Source organism: Mya arenaria, chromosome 2 (assembly GCF_026914265.1).
Source record: "Mya arenaria isolate MELC-2E11 chromosome 2, ASM2691426v1".
NCBI lineage: Eukaryota > Metazoa > Mollusca > Bivalvia > Myida > Myidae > Mya > Mya arenaria.
The window spans coordinates 23,808,495-23,829,561 of NC_069123.1; the positions used below are offsets into that span (position 1 = coordinate 23,808,495).

General features: G+C 32.9%; 2 protein-coding genes across 2 annotated transcripts; one reads left to right on the top strand and one right to left on the bottom strand.

Moving 5' to 3' along the window:
* The first annotated feature begins 2,139 nt into the window (after positions 1–2,139).
* On the top strand, positions 2,140–6,007 carry LOC128213841 (methionine-R-sulfoxide reductase B1-like). The gene is made up of 3 exons (XM_052919906.1): positions 2,140–2,307; positions 5,456–5,598; positions 5,891–6,007. Exons 1-3 carry the CDS (start codon positions 2,253–2,255, stop codon positions 6,005–6,007), a joined length of 315 nt encoding a protein of 104 aa, XP_052775866.1. The 5' UTR covers positions 2,140–2,252.
* A 7,190-nt stretch (positions 6,008–13,197) lies between these two features.
* LOC128217860 (poly [ADP-ribose] polymerase tankyrase-1-like) lies at positions 13,198–19,400 on the bottom strand. The gene is made up of 4 exons (XM_052925285.1): positions 19,326–19,400; positions 18,185–18,271; positions 17,747–17,899; positions 13,198–16,109 (listed from the first exon to the last, which is right to left on the bottom strand). Exons 3-4 carry the CDS (start codon positions 17,885–17,887, stop codon positions 15,102–15,104), a joined length of 1,149 nt encoding a protein of 382 aa, XP_052781245.1. The 5' UTR covers positions 17,888–17,899; positions 18,185–18,271; positions 19,326–19,400; the 3' UTR covers positions 13,198–15,101.
* Positions 19,401–21,067: the final 1,667 nt, after the last annotated feature.

Below are 21,067 nucleotides of genomic sequence, written 5' to 3' on the forward strand. Positions count from 1 at the left end.
TGCTTGCAATAAACATAATAGGGGGTTAAGGTACAAACATATCGGCGTGGAAACATGTACAGTCGAGAAATAACCAATAGTGGGTTAAGGTACAAACATATCGGCGTGGAAACATGTACAGTCGAAAAATAACCATGAAGTTTAGAAATAAGAATATATACATGTAAGCAGAGTTACAACATGCACAGATATGCCATATATGCCGAGAAAATACGAAAAAAATTGTGGATAAAATCAACACGTTTATTTGTAAACATTGCCTCCTGAGCCACAATCTGTTCAATAACGTTTTTATCTTTAAAGTTATGATACCAAACTAAGATGTCGATCGAAGAATATGTTTTTCGCCACATACTGATCGCATACATTTTTCAAAATTTAAATAAAAAGTCCACTTACCAGGCAAAAGTTGGTACCAGAATCGGTACTTTTCATTCTAAATCCGCCATTTTGTTTGCCATGAAACATTTTTCTTACTTAATGTTCGCATGAAACGAAATTACGTCTTCCCCCTTGAGCTACGTGGTCAAAAATCACCAGTTAAAAAAATCGCCAAAATATCGCTGAAATGTTTTTGTTTTCTGTTATCATATTTGCAATTTTGGAAGGTGATTATTTTCACCTCCCATAGTTATCACTCAGGTGCCTTTTTGCGTGAGCCGATTTGATCAATTTAATACGGTGCGAGCTAAATAGTTTCAATTCTTAAAGTGCATAGTTTTAACATTATTTTCACATTTTATGTCAACCAAAGTTGTATTCGTACGTAATTGAATTTTGATATCCAATTAATATGCTGAATTATTGTAGATATCGTAAAATTGCGCGTTCTAAAAACACAATACTTTTTCAGCATTTTAAACGGCTCTGTTGCGATTTTGGCGAATGCGCCGACTTAATGCTATGCAAGGTTTTAATATTATTATTACTTTACTCACCATCTTGTATTACTTTCTCCTCAACAAAGGTCATTTAGGAATGTATACTTTAATGGAACTAGTTGATATATCGTACATGTCAGCATATTGAACAGTAAGAACGGATAATGCTCTGAGAATCTAAACATTATTTTCAACTATTGTGAATCCATCAACCAACTTTATATCACTTGAATATAACTAGTCAATTAATTTCATGTTTTGGCAATACTATTTATTATGAAATACATAAACAAATATTCACAATACGCCCGTGTAAGCTCATATGCTTAATTACTAGCATGACGTGATATACGATTGGTAAATGAATGTTGGTGGGGGGGGGGGAGAGATAATTATTTATAATTACGCAGAAAATGTGTTGACTTGAATACTCTGCCTTATTTTACCAAATACAAATTGTCAAAACGTCCTCAGCAAATATTGGATGTCGTTTTTTTAACTTTACACAAACTTGCGGACTGAAAGCAGTCCTTATATACTAGTGCATATAGGTTTATCTTTTTCTGTGATGAAACTAGCTTGCAATAACAAATCATCAACTTATATTACCTGTTCTTAGGTAACGTAGGCACCTATCGTTTACAGTTTGAGGCCACTCGAAATATATTTTATTGCCTGTGAACAAAATTGTACACTAAGTAAAACCATGCTTGTCTCCCTCCAACCTTTCATTCTCGTTTGTGGTGATGAGTGAAATGGGGTGGATTTTCTGGTGGGGATGAGTCCCAGAATGAAACATTGTGCACATAGATTGAGGAAAAACTACGTGGCAATGTATGGAGAGGCTTGGTTTGAAAAATTGGCCGGTTGGCTTGTGCTGTTCTATGTTTCTTGTTTGTGTTTTTGTGTTCTATGTCTTTGGTGTTTGCCCATTGCCACTAAACCGGGTTTATGTTTTAACTTTTTGCTACTGAGCATGTTTCTGTAGCTTTTTGCATATATATTGTTGAAGTTATGGAATAATTCGCCAAGCAACCATGTATATTTTTTGTATCATTAACTTATCACGCGCGAGTATAATAAGACATTTTGATGCATACTGTACAGTAATAATAATTCCACCTTATCCCTTATCTTATATTTAGTTATATCTCTCAGTTGATGCGACGGGGAGTAACCACTGCAGTGAATGAGACATAATCTTGAACCATGTTAGTATAAAGTAACCTTTTTAAACTTTTGTTGAGTGCTCCTTTTAAGTCGGTTAAATATGTATGTGTCAGTGAAAATATTATGTAAAGCCTATAATGTTCTAAATGTTCAACATATAATAATTTCTAGGACCAGGGAAACAACGTAAAAAGAATCAAAATGTCCTTCTGTTCTTGGGGTGGCGGTGAGAAGTACAAAGATCATTTTGAAAAAGGTACTAAACGACATTAGTTATTTAGTGAGATACTGTTTTATGACGCTGTTTTATGCTCAGTGCACAGGTACTTGACACACACTTTCTTAATGTTCTAAACGGCTATATACTATAATATCTAAAAATACATATATAGGTCGATTTTGTAAAATATTTGATTATGTGACTAGCGCCTGTGGCTCAGTGCTAGGAGTCCTAATGACGATTCCTTAACTCTTCAATTGTTTTTATTATTTTGTTAGTTTAAAACCAGTGTCCTATATAGGCTACTAAACGCATTAATTGAATCTTGTCTGTGTAATTAAGACACTTGAATAAGTCTTGAAAAAAGCAGTCTCTTCAAACATGTATTGATATATTAGTTTAACTTTCTGCATATATATAAATTGGAGTCGGGTCAAAAAGGCCCAGTTCCAGAAGGCTGTCAGACTTTTCAACCCCAAGACTTTTCAACCCCTTTGTCATTTGTGAAATCAAAGACTTTTCAACCCCTTTGTCATTTCAACCCCTAAAAGTGCTAAGACTTTTCAACCCCACCTTAAACAAAGACTTTTCAACCCCTAATAAACGAAGACTTTTCAACCCCTAAACTTCTCACCTTTTTAAGAAAATAACTACAACAGTAAACAATTTATTTTAAAATTTCTTTTAAAAATCAAGAATATATTAAGACTAAAAATATAACAAACAAAAAATATGTAATACATACAAAATATACATACTTAAAACACATGATAATACAATAATTCATTAAATATTTACATTGAAATAAGTAAAAAAAATGCTCGACTGTCCATTTAGCTATTTAATCAATTAGCCATAAATCTATCTTATCTCCCTAGGAAATCCTCACAATATATTATGTGCATGGTACTGCTCCATCAATTAATTGAAACAGCGTTTGTATTTCTTTTAGTTTTTTAAAACACTTTTTTTAAAACATTTTGTCATCAATAAAAAAGGCAATAAAATGAGTTGAACTTTAAATAAAATTCTTCATAATATTTCAAAATATCATGATTTAGCAGACAATGTTTAAGATATACAAAAGTATACATTGAATTCAAAGATGTTAAAAATGTATTATAAATTGAGTTTCAAATGCTTTCAAATTACATAAGTGTAACATAAGATTTTATTAACTTTTTTTATTTCTCGGTTTAAAAAAAATAAGGACATTCTATTATAAAGTGGTATATATGTAAAAAAAAATGCTATAAGCATTATATTGTCTTTTCATATATGCAATTAAAGAATGCAACGAATGGGCAACATGTGTGACATGGTCATAAATTCGTGAGGGATTAAGGGGCTTCATAACACCTTTAATTGAGGTAATAGTAACTTGAAAGTGACAGTTAATTAAGGTTCTAATATCATGGCCATCATTCCAAACTGTGGCCAGCTTGATACATTTTGTGTATAATTTTCGGGATTTAAAATCAAACCAAAAATATATATTATTTATTTATACCCGCAAACTCTGAATTTTTAGATAATACATTATCAAGAATTAAAATCAAACTGTACTGAAATAGCAATATGGTACTACAAAAAAACTTCCACTGTTGACCTTTTTTAAAAGCAATGAAAGTTTTATAAATGTTCAAGTTTTTTATTGGCATTCTACAGGCACAAAAAGGAGAATGTTCCGTAAATTCTTCTTTGCATTCATTTTCTTTTGCAATTATTCAAATTTGTTATTTAAAGAACACAATTATGGTAATAACATTGTACATAATATATGTGAATTCGCTGAGATATGTAATATCCTCAGAATAATACAACAATTGCATGTTCGAAGTAACCAGGCACCAAAATCTTACTTTACCGTACCATATTAATGTTCGGAATATTATTTTGAAAAAACCTAACCATCAAGTGCTTAGTAAATCAAGGCAAAGCCTTTGTAAATTTCATCCAATACTTTGGAGAAAAGTGTAACAAATAAGCCAAACAAATCTCTAATTGTATTTCAATAACAATTGGTTAAGTTTCTTGCAAAAACAATGAAACAGACAACACCTGGCTGACAAAAATAATTGGGGTTGAAAAGTCTTTGATATAGGGGTTGAAAAGTCTTCCATATGGCTATCAAAATATTTCAACTAGGGGTTGAAAAGTCTTTGATTTAGGGGTTGAAAAGTCCAAACAGGTAGGGGTTGAAAAGTCTAAGGGTTGAAAAATCTTCGTTTTGAGAAGGGGTTGAAAAGTCTTGGGGTTGAAAAGTCCTGCTCCCTGGCCTGGCCTGGTCCAAAATGGCCTACTTTTAAATCAAAGGAAACACCTGTACTGTGTTTGAGGGTATTGTACTGTGATAGAATATATACAGTACACGTGTAGGATATATTAAAGTTGTTTGTAAATTGGAAGTTTGGCTGTGGGTTTGAAAATGAGCGCTTAAATTTAGGTGATGGCGAATCAATGTTTTTTTTTATTCAATAATAACAAACATGTTCTTTATTCTCTTAAGTTAAATAATAATTGTGCTTTATTTCATAGCAAATTTAATTTATTAAAAAAATATTTGTCTGCTTTAATTGCTTTTATGTCGACTATTTTCACATATGGTGTATTGCATTATGAATTATGTATTACCATGTTTTATGCCCATATCATTGAATTTATTTATATAGTGCTTTTGTTATATCCATGTGCTTTGTATCATGTGCTTTATTATTAACATCAAGTATTTGTACTGTAACATGTGTTGTTAATTTATTGATTTGTAATAAATTTCATAATATTCATGCATCTCTTGTATTTATGTTACTATCATAAACTAGCTACTATATTAATTGTCATGAAGCTTAAAGTTTAAGTCAATTTCTAACAGCTAAATAAACATCTTTAACAGTATAGCAAATGTGTGAAGTCTTGCATCAAAATGGCGATAATTACTAGTTATTATCACCTTTCAGGCAGTGTGCCATCACACAATAGCCACGATATAATACATATGTGGTTCACTTGGTCCTGAAATGGTACACTTAGCAACTGGTTCACTTGTGAAATGATTCACTTTGTCCTGCACCCTTTAGAAGAACATAAATTTCAATAGATGTTTTAGTATGTCAATAGTCTGTTCTGTATACCAAGTTACTAAGTAAGGTAAATTTTCTGTTGACATATTAACCTCATATTACAGGAGTGTACGCCTGTTCAAACTGTGGAACTGAACTGTTTCATAGCGCCAGCAAATATAATCACCACACACCATGGCCTGCCTTTAATGCCACAATTACTCCTGACTGCCTCTCAAAAGTGCCTGAGTCTACAAATGCAATCAAGGTTAGTTGCATGAAATTTGACATTTTAAAGCATTTTGTCAAACACTAGGTAGTGACTGCTTCATTTAAAAAGACTAGGTAAAAACATGTATCTGATGGTTTCTTTAATTTTAAAGGATAGCATGGAATTTTCAATAAACTATGTTATAGATGTAAAATAAGTTTAAGATATGATTTGTGTCCATGTTTCATTTCTTTTGAAAAAATTAATGTAATTATAATGATCACATAAACTTTTGTTTTGTGTGAATGGTGATGTAAACCCTTTTCAAAGTGTTCATTTCACATTTAAGATTTCCTGTGCCAAGTGTGGAAATGGTTTAGGACATGAGTTCTTAGGTGATGGACCAAAGAAAGGACAAAGTCGCTTCTGAATATTCAGTGCCTCGTTAAAGTTTGTTGAGAAATAAGATTGTCTGGTAAGAACCAAGTTTATTTGGTGCAACATTTATTTATTTTTGTTGCTTCATTTTTTCCATTATAAATTATTTTAAAATACATGGTCTAGAGTACACTGCTCTTGAAGTATTTCCATGATATTAAATGATTGGGAAGTTAAAAAAAATATTTGAACATAAAAATATCAAATGTTGTAAACTGCTTTTAAATTGGCACACACTAATTTCAATGTAATCTACATCAATGGTAGAAAATTGATGTACTTCATCAAACGCTAGTTCTTAATTTCTGGTATCCATGATAAGACATGGTTACTTGACTGGTCAAAACTTCCACATTTGAAAATAAAAATCTAATTTATGTGGTATTAAACAAACAAAATACATGGTTCGTTCAACACTGATGAAGGGCAGTACCAGAAAAATCTATAAAACTTGTTAAAATTACTACTATTATTGAATATTTTACTATTCAGAGGAGGATTACAAAGATTTTTTTTATATCGATAGAGAGACTTACTGTATTTCAATCTCATCTTTTGTCATGTCATTTTCATCCATTTTGATACATTTGTAATCAGTGAATTCTCTTGTATGATATGTCAGAGAGTTGACTAAATGTAACAGAAATGTATGATACTTTTTCAGGGGGGTTTCGCATCCATGTGGTGTAACCAGTAGAGAGAGACCTGGATGTTGCAGTCAACATACTAGCTTCTATTTTTAAAGACCTTCACCTTAATTTATGCATCAGTGAATTGAGTGCACAAAACAGATTCTGATCTTGATATATTTACTTGTCGCAAAAGTAATAATGCAATTGCTTACTTTTTGAGATCATTTGACAAGGTTTTTCAATTAATCCAATGGTGCAATGCAACCATGTGCTTTTGATTATTGATGAAATATAATCCTGTTTTTGGTCAACTGATTGTTTGATTGACAACTTGCAACTGGTCAATTGAAAAGCAACCAGTGATATCTGATACATCTTTGTCGAACATGTTTTGTGTACACTGAACAACTTTTTTATTATGGAATTGCAAAATCTAATTGTAAAAAAACTCTTTATAAAGGATTATACAAGTAGAGTATTTAAAAGAAAAAGACTGTTGCTAGCCCTTGTGTTACACAATATGGATGCTATGACAAGTTCTTAGTCCCTGGGACTTATTGTATCCCCTTCCCTCCGTGTGTGTGAAGCCCCAGGGCCCAACCCTCACCGTAGGAGCGCCCAGGGGTGGAGATGTCACCTAGGGCTGGGGCTATGATGACTCCCTAGGGGCCGGAGAACTTGGACTGGGTTCTTTATGTGGAAGGAACACCTGAGGATCTGCATTTTTCATTTCGTGCCTTTGAATATTTATTTGTTATACACTAGTGAGTGACAAGGATAGAACCACAGTAATGGCAATTACACTATTTGGATTAAAACATTTTAAAGAGAAAACTTGGGTTTTATACTAATTCAGAACTTAAAAGGTTATATTGAGTTCTCTTTCATTAATTACTTGTAAACTGCTCTACTAATTATTCACCTGATTTAATGAAATGATGGAATATATTCAATGGTAGATAACAATTATGCGTTTTCCTTATGTGCTTTTTTGACAAAAGAGCTCTGATGTATTTTTTCCAGACAAGCTTTTTTGCAAAACCATTAAAGTTGTCTAGATTAGAAAAAAAGAGGAATATATACTGCTTTTAACAAAAACATTCTATTAGTACTGAAATATACCAAAGCTTGGAAAATATTTGTACAGAATTCATGTTGAATTCCCAATCTAAAATTTTGATTTCATTATCTTTATTTAAAGAATGGTAAAAACAAATATGGTTTTGCATGAACTGCTTCTCTGATGTTATTTCTGTGATAAGAAATTTTACCATAAAATTGCCTGTAAAATATATGTGTTCTGTCTTTTTGTTTAAATTGGTTAAGGCTGCACTCTAACAGATTGATTGTTTTGACAACTTTATTTTTTTTGTTTTGGAATGAGCCAATTTTTATGCATAAATGGCTTGAAACCAGTAATAAAGGACTGCTGACGAAAGAGCAGATCGCAGTTTTAATAATTACGTTTGAAAATTCTTGTTTTATGGCTAAAAGCGCTACTTACGCTTTTAGAAAAATGGATATTTTCGGCAGTTTACTTAACAATTGAGACCTGTTCTATTGTGAATTATCTTAAATGGCTGAATTTATGGCTATGGTACCAAAATTAGCTGATTCTGCAACAAAAATTAACAAACAATATCCTTTCAATCTGTGAGAGTGCAGCTTTAAATGTAAGAATGAGTTGAATGTATGCCTTATTCTACACATTTTGGGAGGAAGTATTTAGACCTATATATTAGAGGAAATTTATCAGTAAATTCCTTAAATGGGTAATAAAAGAATCCAGGGGTAACATTTCAAAATTGAAATTCTGCACAATTTAAAGAATTTTATTATTGGGAATAGGTCCAAATAGCTGATGTGTGCAATGATCAGATGAAAAAACCTGGTTGAGCATGCTAGATCAATGGAGTTAAAAATGTAACAATACGGGTGTTATTGTGATGTATGGCTGAGAGTGTAATGAACTCAGAGTCTAAATGAGCACTTTTGCACCCAAAAATCATACATCATCTTTTAAAAAGTACGTAAAAACTTTTGGTAGTGTATAAACATTTTTATTTAATATGTTTTTAAATTATGTCAATAAATGCCATAAATGTGTTTGGTAATGTTCTTTGTAAATAGGTTTGAGAGTGAAATTTGTATCTGTACATTGTATCGGGTACATGTAACATTGTAACGGGGTACATGTAACATTGTATCCTGTACATGTTACCTTGTATCAAGGTTCTTGTAACCTTGTATCAGGTACATGTAACATTGTATCGAGGTTCTTGTAACCTTGTATCAGGTACATGTAACATTGTATCAGGTACATGTAACATTGTATCGAGGTTCTTGTAACCTTGTATCAGGTACATGTAACATTGTATCAGGTACTTGTTTCCTTGTATCTAGGTACTTGTAACCTTGTATCAGGTACATGTAACATTGTATCAGGGTACATGTTACATTGTATCGAGGTTCTCGTCACCTTGTATCGAGGTTCTTTTAACCTTCTATCGAGGAACTTGTAACCTTGTATTGTGATACATTTGTACATGTAAATGTTATGTACCGGTTGTTATTTTTGCTTCTATGTATTATGTGGTGAATTTTGTAAACAGATAATAAGTGTAAGTTTTGAATTGTATTTTTTTTGCAACAAATTTCTGCCAAGGGCTGTTTTTGATATACATGGTAGCATTTGCCATTTTTGATATACATGGTAGCGTTTGCCGTTTTTGATATACATGGTAGCGTTTGCCGTTTTTGATATACATGGTAGCGTTTGCCGTGATGTTTTAGCATTACCTGCAATGTAGCGGTGTTACTTTTAGATAAAGTTCCACATGTATTTGTTGAAATAATGTACACTTGAAGAAATTGAATGCTACTTCATGTTTTCATTTATTACAAAATTAAAATGAAAAGCTTTGGATTTTATGTCACTGGCCTAAATTTATCAAACAATCCAGTTCCTTTTAAGAGGATCAAGCCCAGCACAGTATTTTTGTTTTGTTATAATAAGTGTTATTTTCTTCTTTTCTAAGAAAATAACCTTCATAATTGGCAAATTTAGCGACTTTTTGGCTAAATCATAAAACTTGTTATGCTGCAAGATTTTTTTGAAAGATCAGGGCATGATTTTTAGTGGATATGTACTTTATTTAGCAACAATATTGTCATAGTAGTGTATGGTGTTGTGTAATTGTTGTCACAGTTTTATTCAGGGAGTAGAAACAGCTGTATTATCCGTTACTAGTCAGTGGGGTACTGTGGCTATATGGCGAATCGACTTACCTGGTAAATCATGAATAAAAAATAGAAGGCGAAGGGGTGAAAATACATGATAATTTTCACTGGTTAAAGTTAGTCGTAATTCCTCTGAATGTCGGCATTGCAAACGCTTGACAACAGATATTTCATGTCTGTTCTTCAAAAGTATCCTTGAACAGGGATAACCCCTTCGACTGCCACCCAGTATAAAATTATGAGACTGAACTATTGGAAGATCATCACATATTGATGATAGCTCATGTGTATGTATGTACAATGAAAAATGCTACATATACTGCATTGTAATCTCATTAAAATCATATTGTGACCTTCACTTCACTTGATTATGTTATGCATATAGCGTAACCTCGTGAAGCGTGTATCAAGGATCTGATCTTAATGAGATTGGCTGCATTGCTTGTAAAGAAATATCGGTATGTAATTATGTAAATATACTTTTTTTGTGTGTGTTTTTTTTTTCAATTCTTGTTTTTGTTCTTAATCGAGTGTTTAATGCAAAACTGTATTACATAATACACTTTTAAATGAAGCAGTCCACTTGTAAAAATGTTTTCACATACAAACTGTCTCCACTCTTGTATATACGGTATGTTTTTATGTTCAAAGAAGAATGATATTTCTGTTTTGGAAAGTTTTGTTGTTTTTACAACTAGCCCATAGTATCTTTCCCATACAGAAATTCGGACTGTTACTAGCAATCTAAGTATTGAACCATTTTACCTCAGTCTTTTCATCAACCAGATATGAAATATTCAAGAATTTGGTTTAAGAAAATGCACTTAGAGACATAGAAATAAATCCATATGAGAACAAATTTTGGCAAATTCTTATTCTATCAAAAAACTGGTTTGATTATCACAAAAATCTGATGTCATTTCTCAATCTCAACTCCTTTTTTTCCACTGGTCATGCTTTAAAACTATTGTGTTTTTTTAAGCGTCTTCTCTTTTGTATTGAATTGATAAATATAATTCCTCAATATTCTGAAGAATATTCTAGATTAGAAAAATGTACTGAGAACTGACTCAAAAATAACAATTGCACTCAATTGTTTTTGGCAAAGTTTATGGCCTTATCTAGATAGCATACACTAGTTTTTTGCTGTAGAATATTGCTCAATATTCTGATAAATAAGAATTTAAAACTCTGGAATTTATTTGCATTCCTTTACATTAAATATAAGATTTTAAAATGGTCTCAGATTAGCCAAGACAAGTATTTTATCATGATATAATCACCAGGTATTTTTTAAATTATCAAATTATTGTTAAGCTCTTCCAATCTATTTTTGTGCAATACATGTAAATCTGTTTAACATCCCATGTTCTGAATAAAATTTTCTGTTTGATTGGTTATTGTTTCATATAGCTGTGAAAAGAATGTGTAGATCTTTTGATGGCATCAAAGTATAGTTTTAAATCGCAGATATTTGTTAAATTTCTGTGTAAGATCGACATTTGTTTCACTTATTGACCACAAACAGCAGCCACTAGTGAAAATATAATTTTCTATGATCACAAGTGAAATAAATTTTTGGTCTTGCACCGGTTTTGTTTATGTTAAAATTTAGGAAAATGTTAATTTAGTTGGCGTTAATTTGACAATTGAGTGTTGAACGTAACCGTCACGACGGGATTTCCTCACTTTGTTGACATAATTCAAAGATTTTTAACCCAGCATTGTAAACACTTTGTTACTTTTATTAAGCAATATGGGAACCCAAAGCTATAAATGTAGTTAAAATGTGGAAAACAACACCAAATAACTGTAGCGACAATAATATAATTAATGAGACACATGAAAGTTTTGTAAGGATGATATAAGAGCCACATTTCGGCCTCCTTCATCGAAAAAACAATGTTGTAAATGTGTCACCAGTCATGAGATAAGGAGAGATCTGTGGTCAGTAGTCTGTCCTCAATACCACACAGATGTAGTTTGTTTTTTTTAGATCTTATTTGTTTAAGAAATGGCATATTACCTGCTACTAAGCAAGACTTCTAACTAATAAGTAGTTCAGTTATCTTTGTTTAAAGTCTTCATTCAAATCAAAATATTGCCAGACATAGCAAATATGTATGCCATTTTCTGCAGTTTAATTAAATAAAACTCATAAAGCTTTAAGTGATCGTCCTAGTCCCATTATCAAATAAATACCACTCATTTGCAAAATTGTGGTCAAGGTTAGTGAAAAATAAACAAGAGGCCAATGAGGACCCATGCACTACGGACATAACTTTCTTGACAATATACTTAACTCACATTTAACGCAAAGCAATCAGTGAACCATGTTGCACAATGGGCAAGGGGGAGAGGGAAACTACTACAATAAAACACAACTCTCTGTACAAACTTGTCTCCCTTGGAAAATATTTATAAATTGCTAGGGGAATAGGGGAAATAACTACTACAATAATATACAACTCTCTCTACAAAGTTGTCGCCCTTAGAAAAATATTTTGCATTTCAAGGGACAATGGCAGATCAGGCTGGTTTTTGGAAGGAACCGAGTTCATGAATATCTAACTTCTGTGGAAGTTTGATTCAGAAAAAAATAAAACTGAAGACTTAAAAGCAAGCAATCTGAATGGTATACAGATGCATGGACAACAGATCTCCTGCCATCGCAGTAGCTCTTCTGGCCTTTGGTAAGTAGATCTAAAACAAAGCCATCAGCATCTGATGGTGAATGTATTAACATAACTCAGTGTAATGATAAGCATGTTCGACAATATTATCCCACTTATTTCAAATTCATGTAAGCATTATGATATGCCTGGACATGTCTGCTAATAAATGCGCTTGATTTTCAGATATTCAATTACAAAACGTTGTGCTTGCAATGTTTTAGATATCAGGCACTTGTTGGTTGCTCAAAGAACCCTGGTTTGTATACACAAGAAGCAGCATTTGTTTGGTAAACCAAATAAAATATGAGCACTGTGAAGCAAACGTGCATCTTATGTTTAGTTGAAAAAGGAGCATTACTCCACAAGTTTAAAAGTTATAGTTATAGAGTTATGGGACTTGCTATACACACATGTATTGTCTAATAATCAGTACTGAATGAGTACTGAATTTCATATAAAATTTCTTGAGCAGTTTTGGGGTTGTGGCCAAGGATTTTAATGCAGACTTCAACGGGAATCAAGGCTTCAACAATACCTCCACTGGTTTCCTCATTTTTTTTAAAGCAGACAAGCTGAAAAGATGGACTTAAAACACTGGCACAAACATTTTTGATGACACTATAGTCTTACTTATTGGGTTTGTGAAGGGATTAAATAAAACAAAACTTCAATCACATAATCGGAAATTATTTATTCTTCTTATAATTTTGTAGAACAGGCCCTAGGAGTATTTTCTGAAGTTGAATATCAGTGCACGTATGCTTTTTTCGGTCAATAAAGGAACACAACCTGATTATTATTTAAGCTAGAGGTTAGGGCCTTGTTACACACGTGTGTATGTGTACTAAGTTTCATGTGAATACTTCAAACATACTTAAGCAAGGCCAAGTTTCAAGTTTTTGCCCAAAACGGTCACTGCTGAGCTGACAACACCGTGACACATGAAAAATGTGAAAACATCTACCTTATTTCTTCCAAAACAAAACTATCACAAAAATGTCACAAATACCTCTGAATTGATCTTGTCAGAGTGATAGCCATTATACAAAGATGTAGGTAATTTTAATAGTTTGCTGTAGATAAGAGCCAAAAGTGGCATTTGGCCATTAGGTAGAACGACCTTTTCATTTTTACAATAATATATTATCTTGACAAACATTCCATGAAGTTTGATTGAAACCCATTTGTAGGTTGTGACATGTTACAGCTGAGACACATCTATTCCTATGAAATCCCGATTGTGCTATACGCTGACCACTAATCTTGACCGGTGCAGGGAGAGCATGAATGCTATGTGGGACAGACCTTTCCATGTTCCTCTACAATTTATGTGAGAGAGAAACTACTATATTGGGTGAAAACCGTACAATCTACCATCATATCAATTATCAATATCTGCGGTCATTGCAATTGTTTGATTGCTTTTTGGATTTATTTTTTGGGGCAATATTCACCAATAAATGAAAATGTTCATATACGTCAAAAAGGCACTAGATTTGATCTAATAAACTAATTATAGGATATATAAATAATCTCACATGAGTGGTCATTTAATAAGGAATTTATTGTTTCCTCAATTGATAAAAAAACAAGCCTTGGTGAGATGGGTTTTTTTGTTGCAATTTTAGGAAATGAGTCAACTAAATTTCGTATTGGATGACCATAAATATGATATTCTATCTTTATCATAAATACTTATCATTATGTGCCAATTTACAGTGCTAAATACACATAACATCATAGAATGTCGCCACACAGCGCTGCCATTTTTAACGCAATTTCTTAATGACGTAACATCACACTTATTTGCATACTTATTGCACTCATTATATTCCATAAATATAAAAATTAAAAATTGTCAACTTGAGAATTATAATGATTTTAGCAAACGTTGACAATTTTCAATAGTGCCCTCACAGGAATGTGATAATTATTTTATTATATCGAATAAAATTAACAAATTTTATATAACAATAATCATTTTTAATTTCCAAAACTAGCAGAAATAAAATATAATTTCAGGTCATCTGTAACCCAATCCCTTACGCAGTGATCTCCCCTGACAAATAATTATTATTATTTATATATTTTTTAATTTCTCAAGTCGATGATTTGAATGGTTATATTGTGCAATTATATTTATTGTGCGGGCATCTGCTCTAACTATTTAGGTGGCCATTTAAAAAAATCTAAAGCAAACTCGTTTATTTCCTGCGCATGTAATATTATTTTGCCAGTCAACATTACCAGCCAGTTTCAAAAAATATTGAAATGACCGCTCTGGTATAGGGAATTTAACATAGAGAATATAAGTGAGGTATAATCAATCAAAAATACATATATATATAATAACGTTATTACATGATGGTCACGTCATTTAGAATATAAATCATTATAAGTGCATGTATTGAATAGCAACGGTGCCAACCTTGAAAATGATAAAGTACTAATAGCTTATGAATGTGTAATTGAATACATATTTATTTTAGCTTATTAAGCCTGAAATATAGAAAGCATACTTGTTAAATAAAAACACCCAGTAAAAGACAGTAATTTCATAAATTCCATTGCTTTTTTACCAGTCATTCATAGAAATGAAATTTTGTAACTGCTTTGGTAAAGGCAATTTTTCAACAGATGAAATATCACAGTTACTTCTTGTTCCTATCAAATTCTGTCTTATCACTGAGCAACACTGTCCCTTTAATGACGTCACCATGTCAGAGTCATGTAGAGCTTTAAATATACTGAGTCGACAACTGCAGTCATGATTACAAGTGACTAGACTGGTCATTGGATGTATCACAAGCCCGTAATGCACGAGTCTTCGGATCAAAAGTGTCGCCCTTCGGGAATGGTTAGTCCTTTGAGTTCGGTTGTGTTCAGTACCACAAAAACTGAGCAGCATCATTAAAAGCTTATTGTCTACGTTGCAGCATGTTGCGAGTCTATACGGTTTCACTACGACTTTAGCGAGTCTGTCCCACGTTTCCTGTTCCTCTTGCTTCGTTATAAAGCCGAGAGCCTTAAGTTGGAAAGGATCAACAAACTTGGACAAGATAATCTCAGCTACCTCATAGTTCTTGTAAATACAAGCAACCATTAAGTGAAAGTGAAGATCCAATGATGGGGCCCTGGCTAGGAATAGATCCAAGAGCTCAAGGTTGGAGCTCATCATTTTGGCAACACTAAGTCTAAAACTTTTGTTATACAAACACTTCACAGAAGCTCCATGTTTTAGCAGAATCTCACAGATTTCCACATTCTGTAATAAAACTGCCTGAGTCAGTGCTGTCTGAAAGAAGTAGTTCTCCATATTAGCATCACAGTCAAATTCTTCCTTCAACAAAACATTCACAGCTTTAACATCCTGGTTGATGACTGCTAACATAAGCGGTGTCGTGTGATGACCATCCACGTAGTTCACTGGAGCACCCGACCTCAGAAGAGTTTCCAGGAGAGTGTAACTTCCGGCGTGCACAGCAGCATGTACTGCAGATGCCTGCGCCTCATCTATAACTGTTAGGTCACACCCATGGCTTATCAGTAAGTTGACCTTTTCCAAGTTCTTTTCTGCTATGGCCTGGAAAATATAATAGGGTTATTAGTACTGTGTTATGATCCGGGAGGTTGTATTCAATGAGTGTTTTTTTTGCCGAATCGGATTTCACGAGGTGCAAGGCGAGTGAAATAAAAATCCGCAAAAAATCCACGAGAGTCAAATACAACATTCCAGACCTAAACACAGTACTAGTAACTCTTTTATTATATACATTATTGGTTAAATTACTTGAATTACACATGTTTTCATAATAAATGTTGTTTTACTCATGCGTTATTTTGTTTTACGATGTCATTTTAACAGAGCGCAACAATATTTTTTCACGTGACGTCATCAGAGTGGAATACTGCTGTATTGCACTGGAGTTGAATATAGACCACAGTATTATGCAATATGTATTGCGTATTGATTTATGACAGGTATATAATAAATATAACAACTTGTTGAATACACATATTACAAACATCCTGTATAGTAATGATGAAACATAAAATGCCCGGTAAAAATGAAATCATACAGACGGAAAGAAGTTACAAATGTAGATGAATCATGACATATTCCGACGAAAGTCTCAATACAAAATAAAAATATCACAGAAGTATATTTTGCTTTAGAATTAAAAATTAAAGTTTCTATATTTTCTATTGAAAACCTTAAAATCTGATAAAAAAGGGGCCAAGATGGAACATTCCTGTAAAGTTTGGATGAAATTATTGTACCAATTGTTTAGGTGGAGAAATTGTTTGAAGGAAAATGTTGACAGCTTTAACTTCAGATGCTTCTGTAATACAGGCCCTGTTTAAACTAGAAATGTGTCCATAGGACACGGATGCCCCCACTTCGATTTTTTGTCACAGAAAATAAGCCATAATGATTATTCAGGATAATCTGCACATATAGGATAAGTTGAGTTGAGTTGGGTTTTACGGCATCGCAAGACTGTATAGGTTATATGGCGCCATTCAGGCAGGAAAAAACTTGTTGGATCCACATTGGACACATACTTTTCAAGAATTAGATTGGAAACATATATTTTTGAAGTATTTTGGCAAAAAAGGGCCGTAACTCCTAAATGACTAAAGCGATTTCCATGACTATCGAACTTGATCAAGATATTATGGTCACAAACATGTGTTTAAAGTTTGGTGAGGATTGGACAAACAGTTTTCAAGAATTAGATTGGAAACATATATTTTTGAAGTATTTTTGGCAAAAAAGGGCCGTAACTCCTAAATGACTAAAGCGATTTCCATGACTATCGAACTTGATCAAGATATTATGGTCACAAACATGTGTTTAAAGTTTGGTGAGGATTGGACAAACGGTTTTCAAGAATTAGATCGGAAACAATCTTCGGGACGTACGTACGTACAGACAGACAGACGTACGTACGGACAAGGGCAACCCTATATGCCGCCACTTTGTGGGGGCATAAAAATGATCGTAAGGCTTTTGATGGCAAATTTCCACTTGTAACCCTGTTTTTGGCATAAATTGGGTTTTAAATAAAAAATATTGTAAAGACTTTTCATGCATAAATTTTCCCGGTAACTTTAGTCTTTACAGGTGTCCCAGAGAAAACTTGAGCAGTGTAAAGTTTATGAGAAAGATATCATATTGAAAAGGGGCCCAGCTCCTGTAGTTTGTACAACACATACCTTGTGAAGGAGAGGGCATTTCAAGCTGTCTCTAAGGTTTGGATTCCCACCATTCTGCAAGTATGACTTGAGGCCTTCTTCATTTCCATTGGCAATGGATATGTAGAATTCCTCGATACTACTGTTCCTCCCCTTTCTCATTATGTCAAGAATCTGCAATCAAATCAAATGAATTTAAAAAAAATGAATAACAATTTTGTTTTGTTTTTTTTAAAAATCAGCTGAAATTCTGCCTGAATCTAAAATATGAAAGTTGTAAATGTATACTGGTATATGCTTTTCCCAAAATGTGAAAATAAAATACCCAATTTCCATGTTTGAAAAAAAAAATGTATAAAAATATTGAAATGAAAGCATAATAATTTTATAATGCCTAAAATAAATATATATAATGATAAACTGCTGCACAAAAAAAATTGTTTGAACAATCCCACTTACATCACAACATTGTAATGTGAAGTCTCAGCAATTGACAATCTATACATTCCTCAGCGTCTAACATTGCACTGGAAACATTGAACTAAACTGCAATTCATAAAGCAAAATAATGCTTTTAAAGTCTACTAAGAAAAGCACATTTAACAGGGTGTAAAAAATAATATTCAGTTCAATATGTATCTGTTATGAATGAATGCAAAGCAGTTGTGGTAACTTGATCTTTGTAGTAGATAGTGTACTCATTTAAAGACCCAAAAGACCGTTTTTCTGAAGATAATAAACAGAAAAGTAGAAAGACAAACTGAACATTTCAATAATCTTTGAAAGGAATCACATCTATAAAAATCTACAGCTATATTAATTTACAAATTTAATTTTACTATTATAATTAATATTAATGATGATGTTTTACTAGCCAAGAATGACAGATCCCAGTGCTCAGTATATTGAGCGGAAAGATACAAGCACCAGTGCTAGATAGTTTAAAAATGGCAATGACTTGTTGACAGATCGATCTGATTTTGTGTTTCATAAAACACTTCAGTGTAATAAAAAAAGGTATTGGCTAAAAATAATGTATGTATAAGTTTTGTGTTTTTATTTAACAAAGCAGTGTTTAATATTGTGGAGATACAGTTGAAGAATATATTTTACATTGGTATGATTTAGTCAACTTGTGGCATTTAGGGAACAAAATGAATATACGAATGTTAAAAAAAACTTTCCTTATACGCACATTATTGTGGCTTAAGTTCACAAGTTGAATATGTGCAGGTTTAGAATTTAACCACATAAGTTATTTCTTATGTTTTATGCAAGTTTCTATGATTGGCTTTGAAATTAATTGGAAAAAATAATAATTATGTGAAAGTGCCAAAAAACAGTAATGACAGCTCATTTAAAATTCTACTCTGGAGCTCTGGCTCATGCACAACTCGGAGATTAGACATGAACACCTTATTTTGCAGTGCTCATAAGCTAAAAACAATGAATGTCTGTCTTAGTCCGAATGCAAAGGTTGTCCGAAATTGAGTCAACATAATAAAGCTAAAATATCTGATAAGATCGGATATGCCTTTATAAAATGAAGTTATTTAGGCAAATTATCAATTGTTATTGATTAACTCGAGTAAAAATATACCCTTTCTAAACCACGATATCTATATAATATTAGTTTGCAACAGATCGTTACGATAATATCTACAGTATCGTAATATAACAATAAGGTAGCAGACAACACCTTTTCGTCGAAGTATGTGTCGGTAGAACTCGTTAAATACCCTTTGCCAATCCCTTACATAGTGCCTTACAATAATCGGGGGGGGGGGTGCTGAAGTGAATTAATAAATATCGTCTATAATAAAAGCTAAACAGTGTTTGGTGATAAAAGTTGGGTATGAGCATATATTAACTCCTCAACAAATGCATACAGTATGCGATCATCACACGATCTTTGAGCCACGCCCTTTCAGTTATTTACATAATGTTCAGTATGGGTAAGGATGCCAACATACTTAGTTTTGCCTTCATTTTAGTTGAATTCAATGTGTCGTTAACCGCGGGGGTCTGCCAACTGACAACCTTAATGCCTTTACGCACAAGTACAATGGTCAACAGTAGTGACATCCCCAATGACTTTAAACTCACGCTCCAGTTAATCTTAAAGTTATTTAAGTATAAATACGAACATGTTGAACAGTTCATTCTGCTGACCATCAACTACCATTGACTATCAAACAAAATATAAGGCTAATTTAAACGAAATATATCTTAATGAAATGTGTTCAACAATTGGAGTTCATGATAATGCCGCATATTATATCGCAAACAACGAGTTCGTTCATGAAATAACTAAAAATGCACCCTCTTATGCGATAGTAAACTCAGAAACTCTTGATAGCATCAATGCATCCATAGAGGTTGCAATTCAGAGTAGTTCGGATAGGATGAACGAAAATCGCAACGGCAAAGAAAACGCGTCACCGGAAGTTCCAGAGGAAATTCTGAGGAAGAAGACCTGCCAGAGTACAGAGTGGGGGACGTGCCTGCGCCGCCTATGACATTCTTATTTGGTTTACAGGTATCTTAAAGAATTTATTCGTAATCTTAACTGATGGTCAGTGTAGTATATAAGAAAAAGATATATGACATGAGGCAACAGTTTAATGATTAAGAGCGGGTGGAATGAGCGTAGCGAAGTAGAATACTACCTCATTGGCTGACTCTTTGTCAACGTAAAATCTGATACAGTGGGTTTGTATCGGGTGTGTGGCAGTAGACGGACCTTTAACACCCGCGAAAGTTGAAATTCACAATGATTTTTGCCTAGTACGTAATGATCGATAGTATTCTAATTTGATGTTAAAGCCAAACGTTTGGCTTTGTTCAGTGTATTTTTTAAAGCTGCACTCTCACAGATATACCATTTTTACAACTTTTTAATTTCTGTCTTGGAAAGAGATTTTTTGTGCAAAGATCTGCAAATCAATGATAAAAGATTGCTAACAAAAGATCAGATCGTAGATTTTCATATTTCTGTTCGAAAATTAATGTTTTATGTCTTAAACCCTTACCAACGATATAAGAAAAATGCAATAAACATATTTTTTTGTTCTTAAATATAAAAAAATCTGCGATCTAATCTTTGTCAACAGTCTTATATAACTGGTTTCCATAAGTTTTCGCTAAAAGAGGCTCGTTTAAAGACAAAAAAAATAAAAAGAACTTCTCAAAACGTTCAATCTGTGAGAGTGCAGCTTTACACTTATACTCACGTAGCAACAAGGGCATTCAACAAATTACTTGCTGCATTAGGCCTATCAAACGTTTCTAATGAACCATTCTGCACAATAGCGGGATATGAGTCGACGGCAAAATTTACCT

Bases quoted from the DNA above. Each gene is read 5' to 3' on its own strand.
- LOC128217860 (XM_052925285.1), bottom strand. From the start codon at position 17,887: ATGAGAAAGGGGAGGAACAGTAGTATCGAGGAATTCTACATATCCATT. The intron at 16,110-17,746 runs GTATGTGTTGTA...TATATTTTCCAG, and splicing joins AATGCCCTCTCCTTCACAAG to GCCATAGCAGAAAAGAACTT.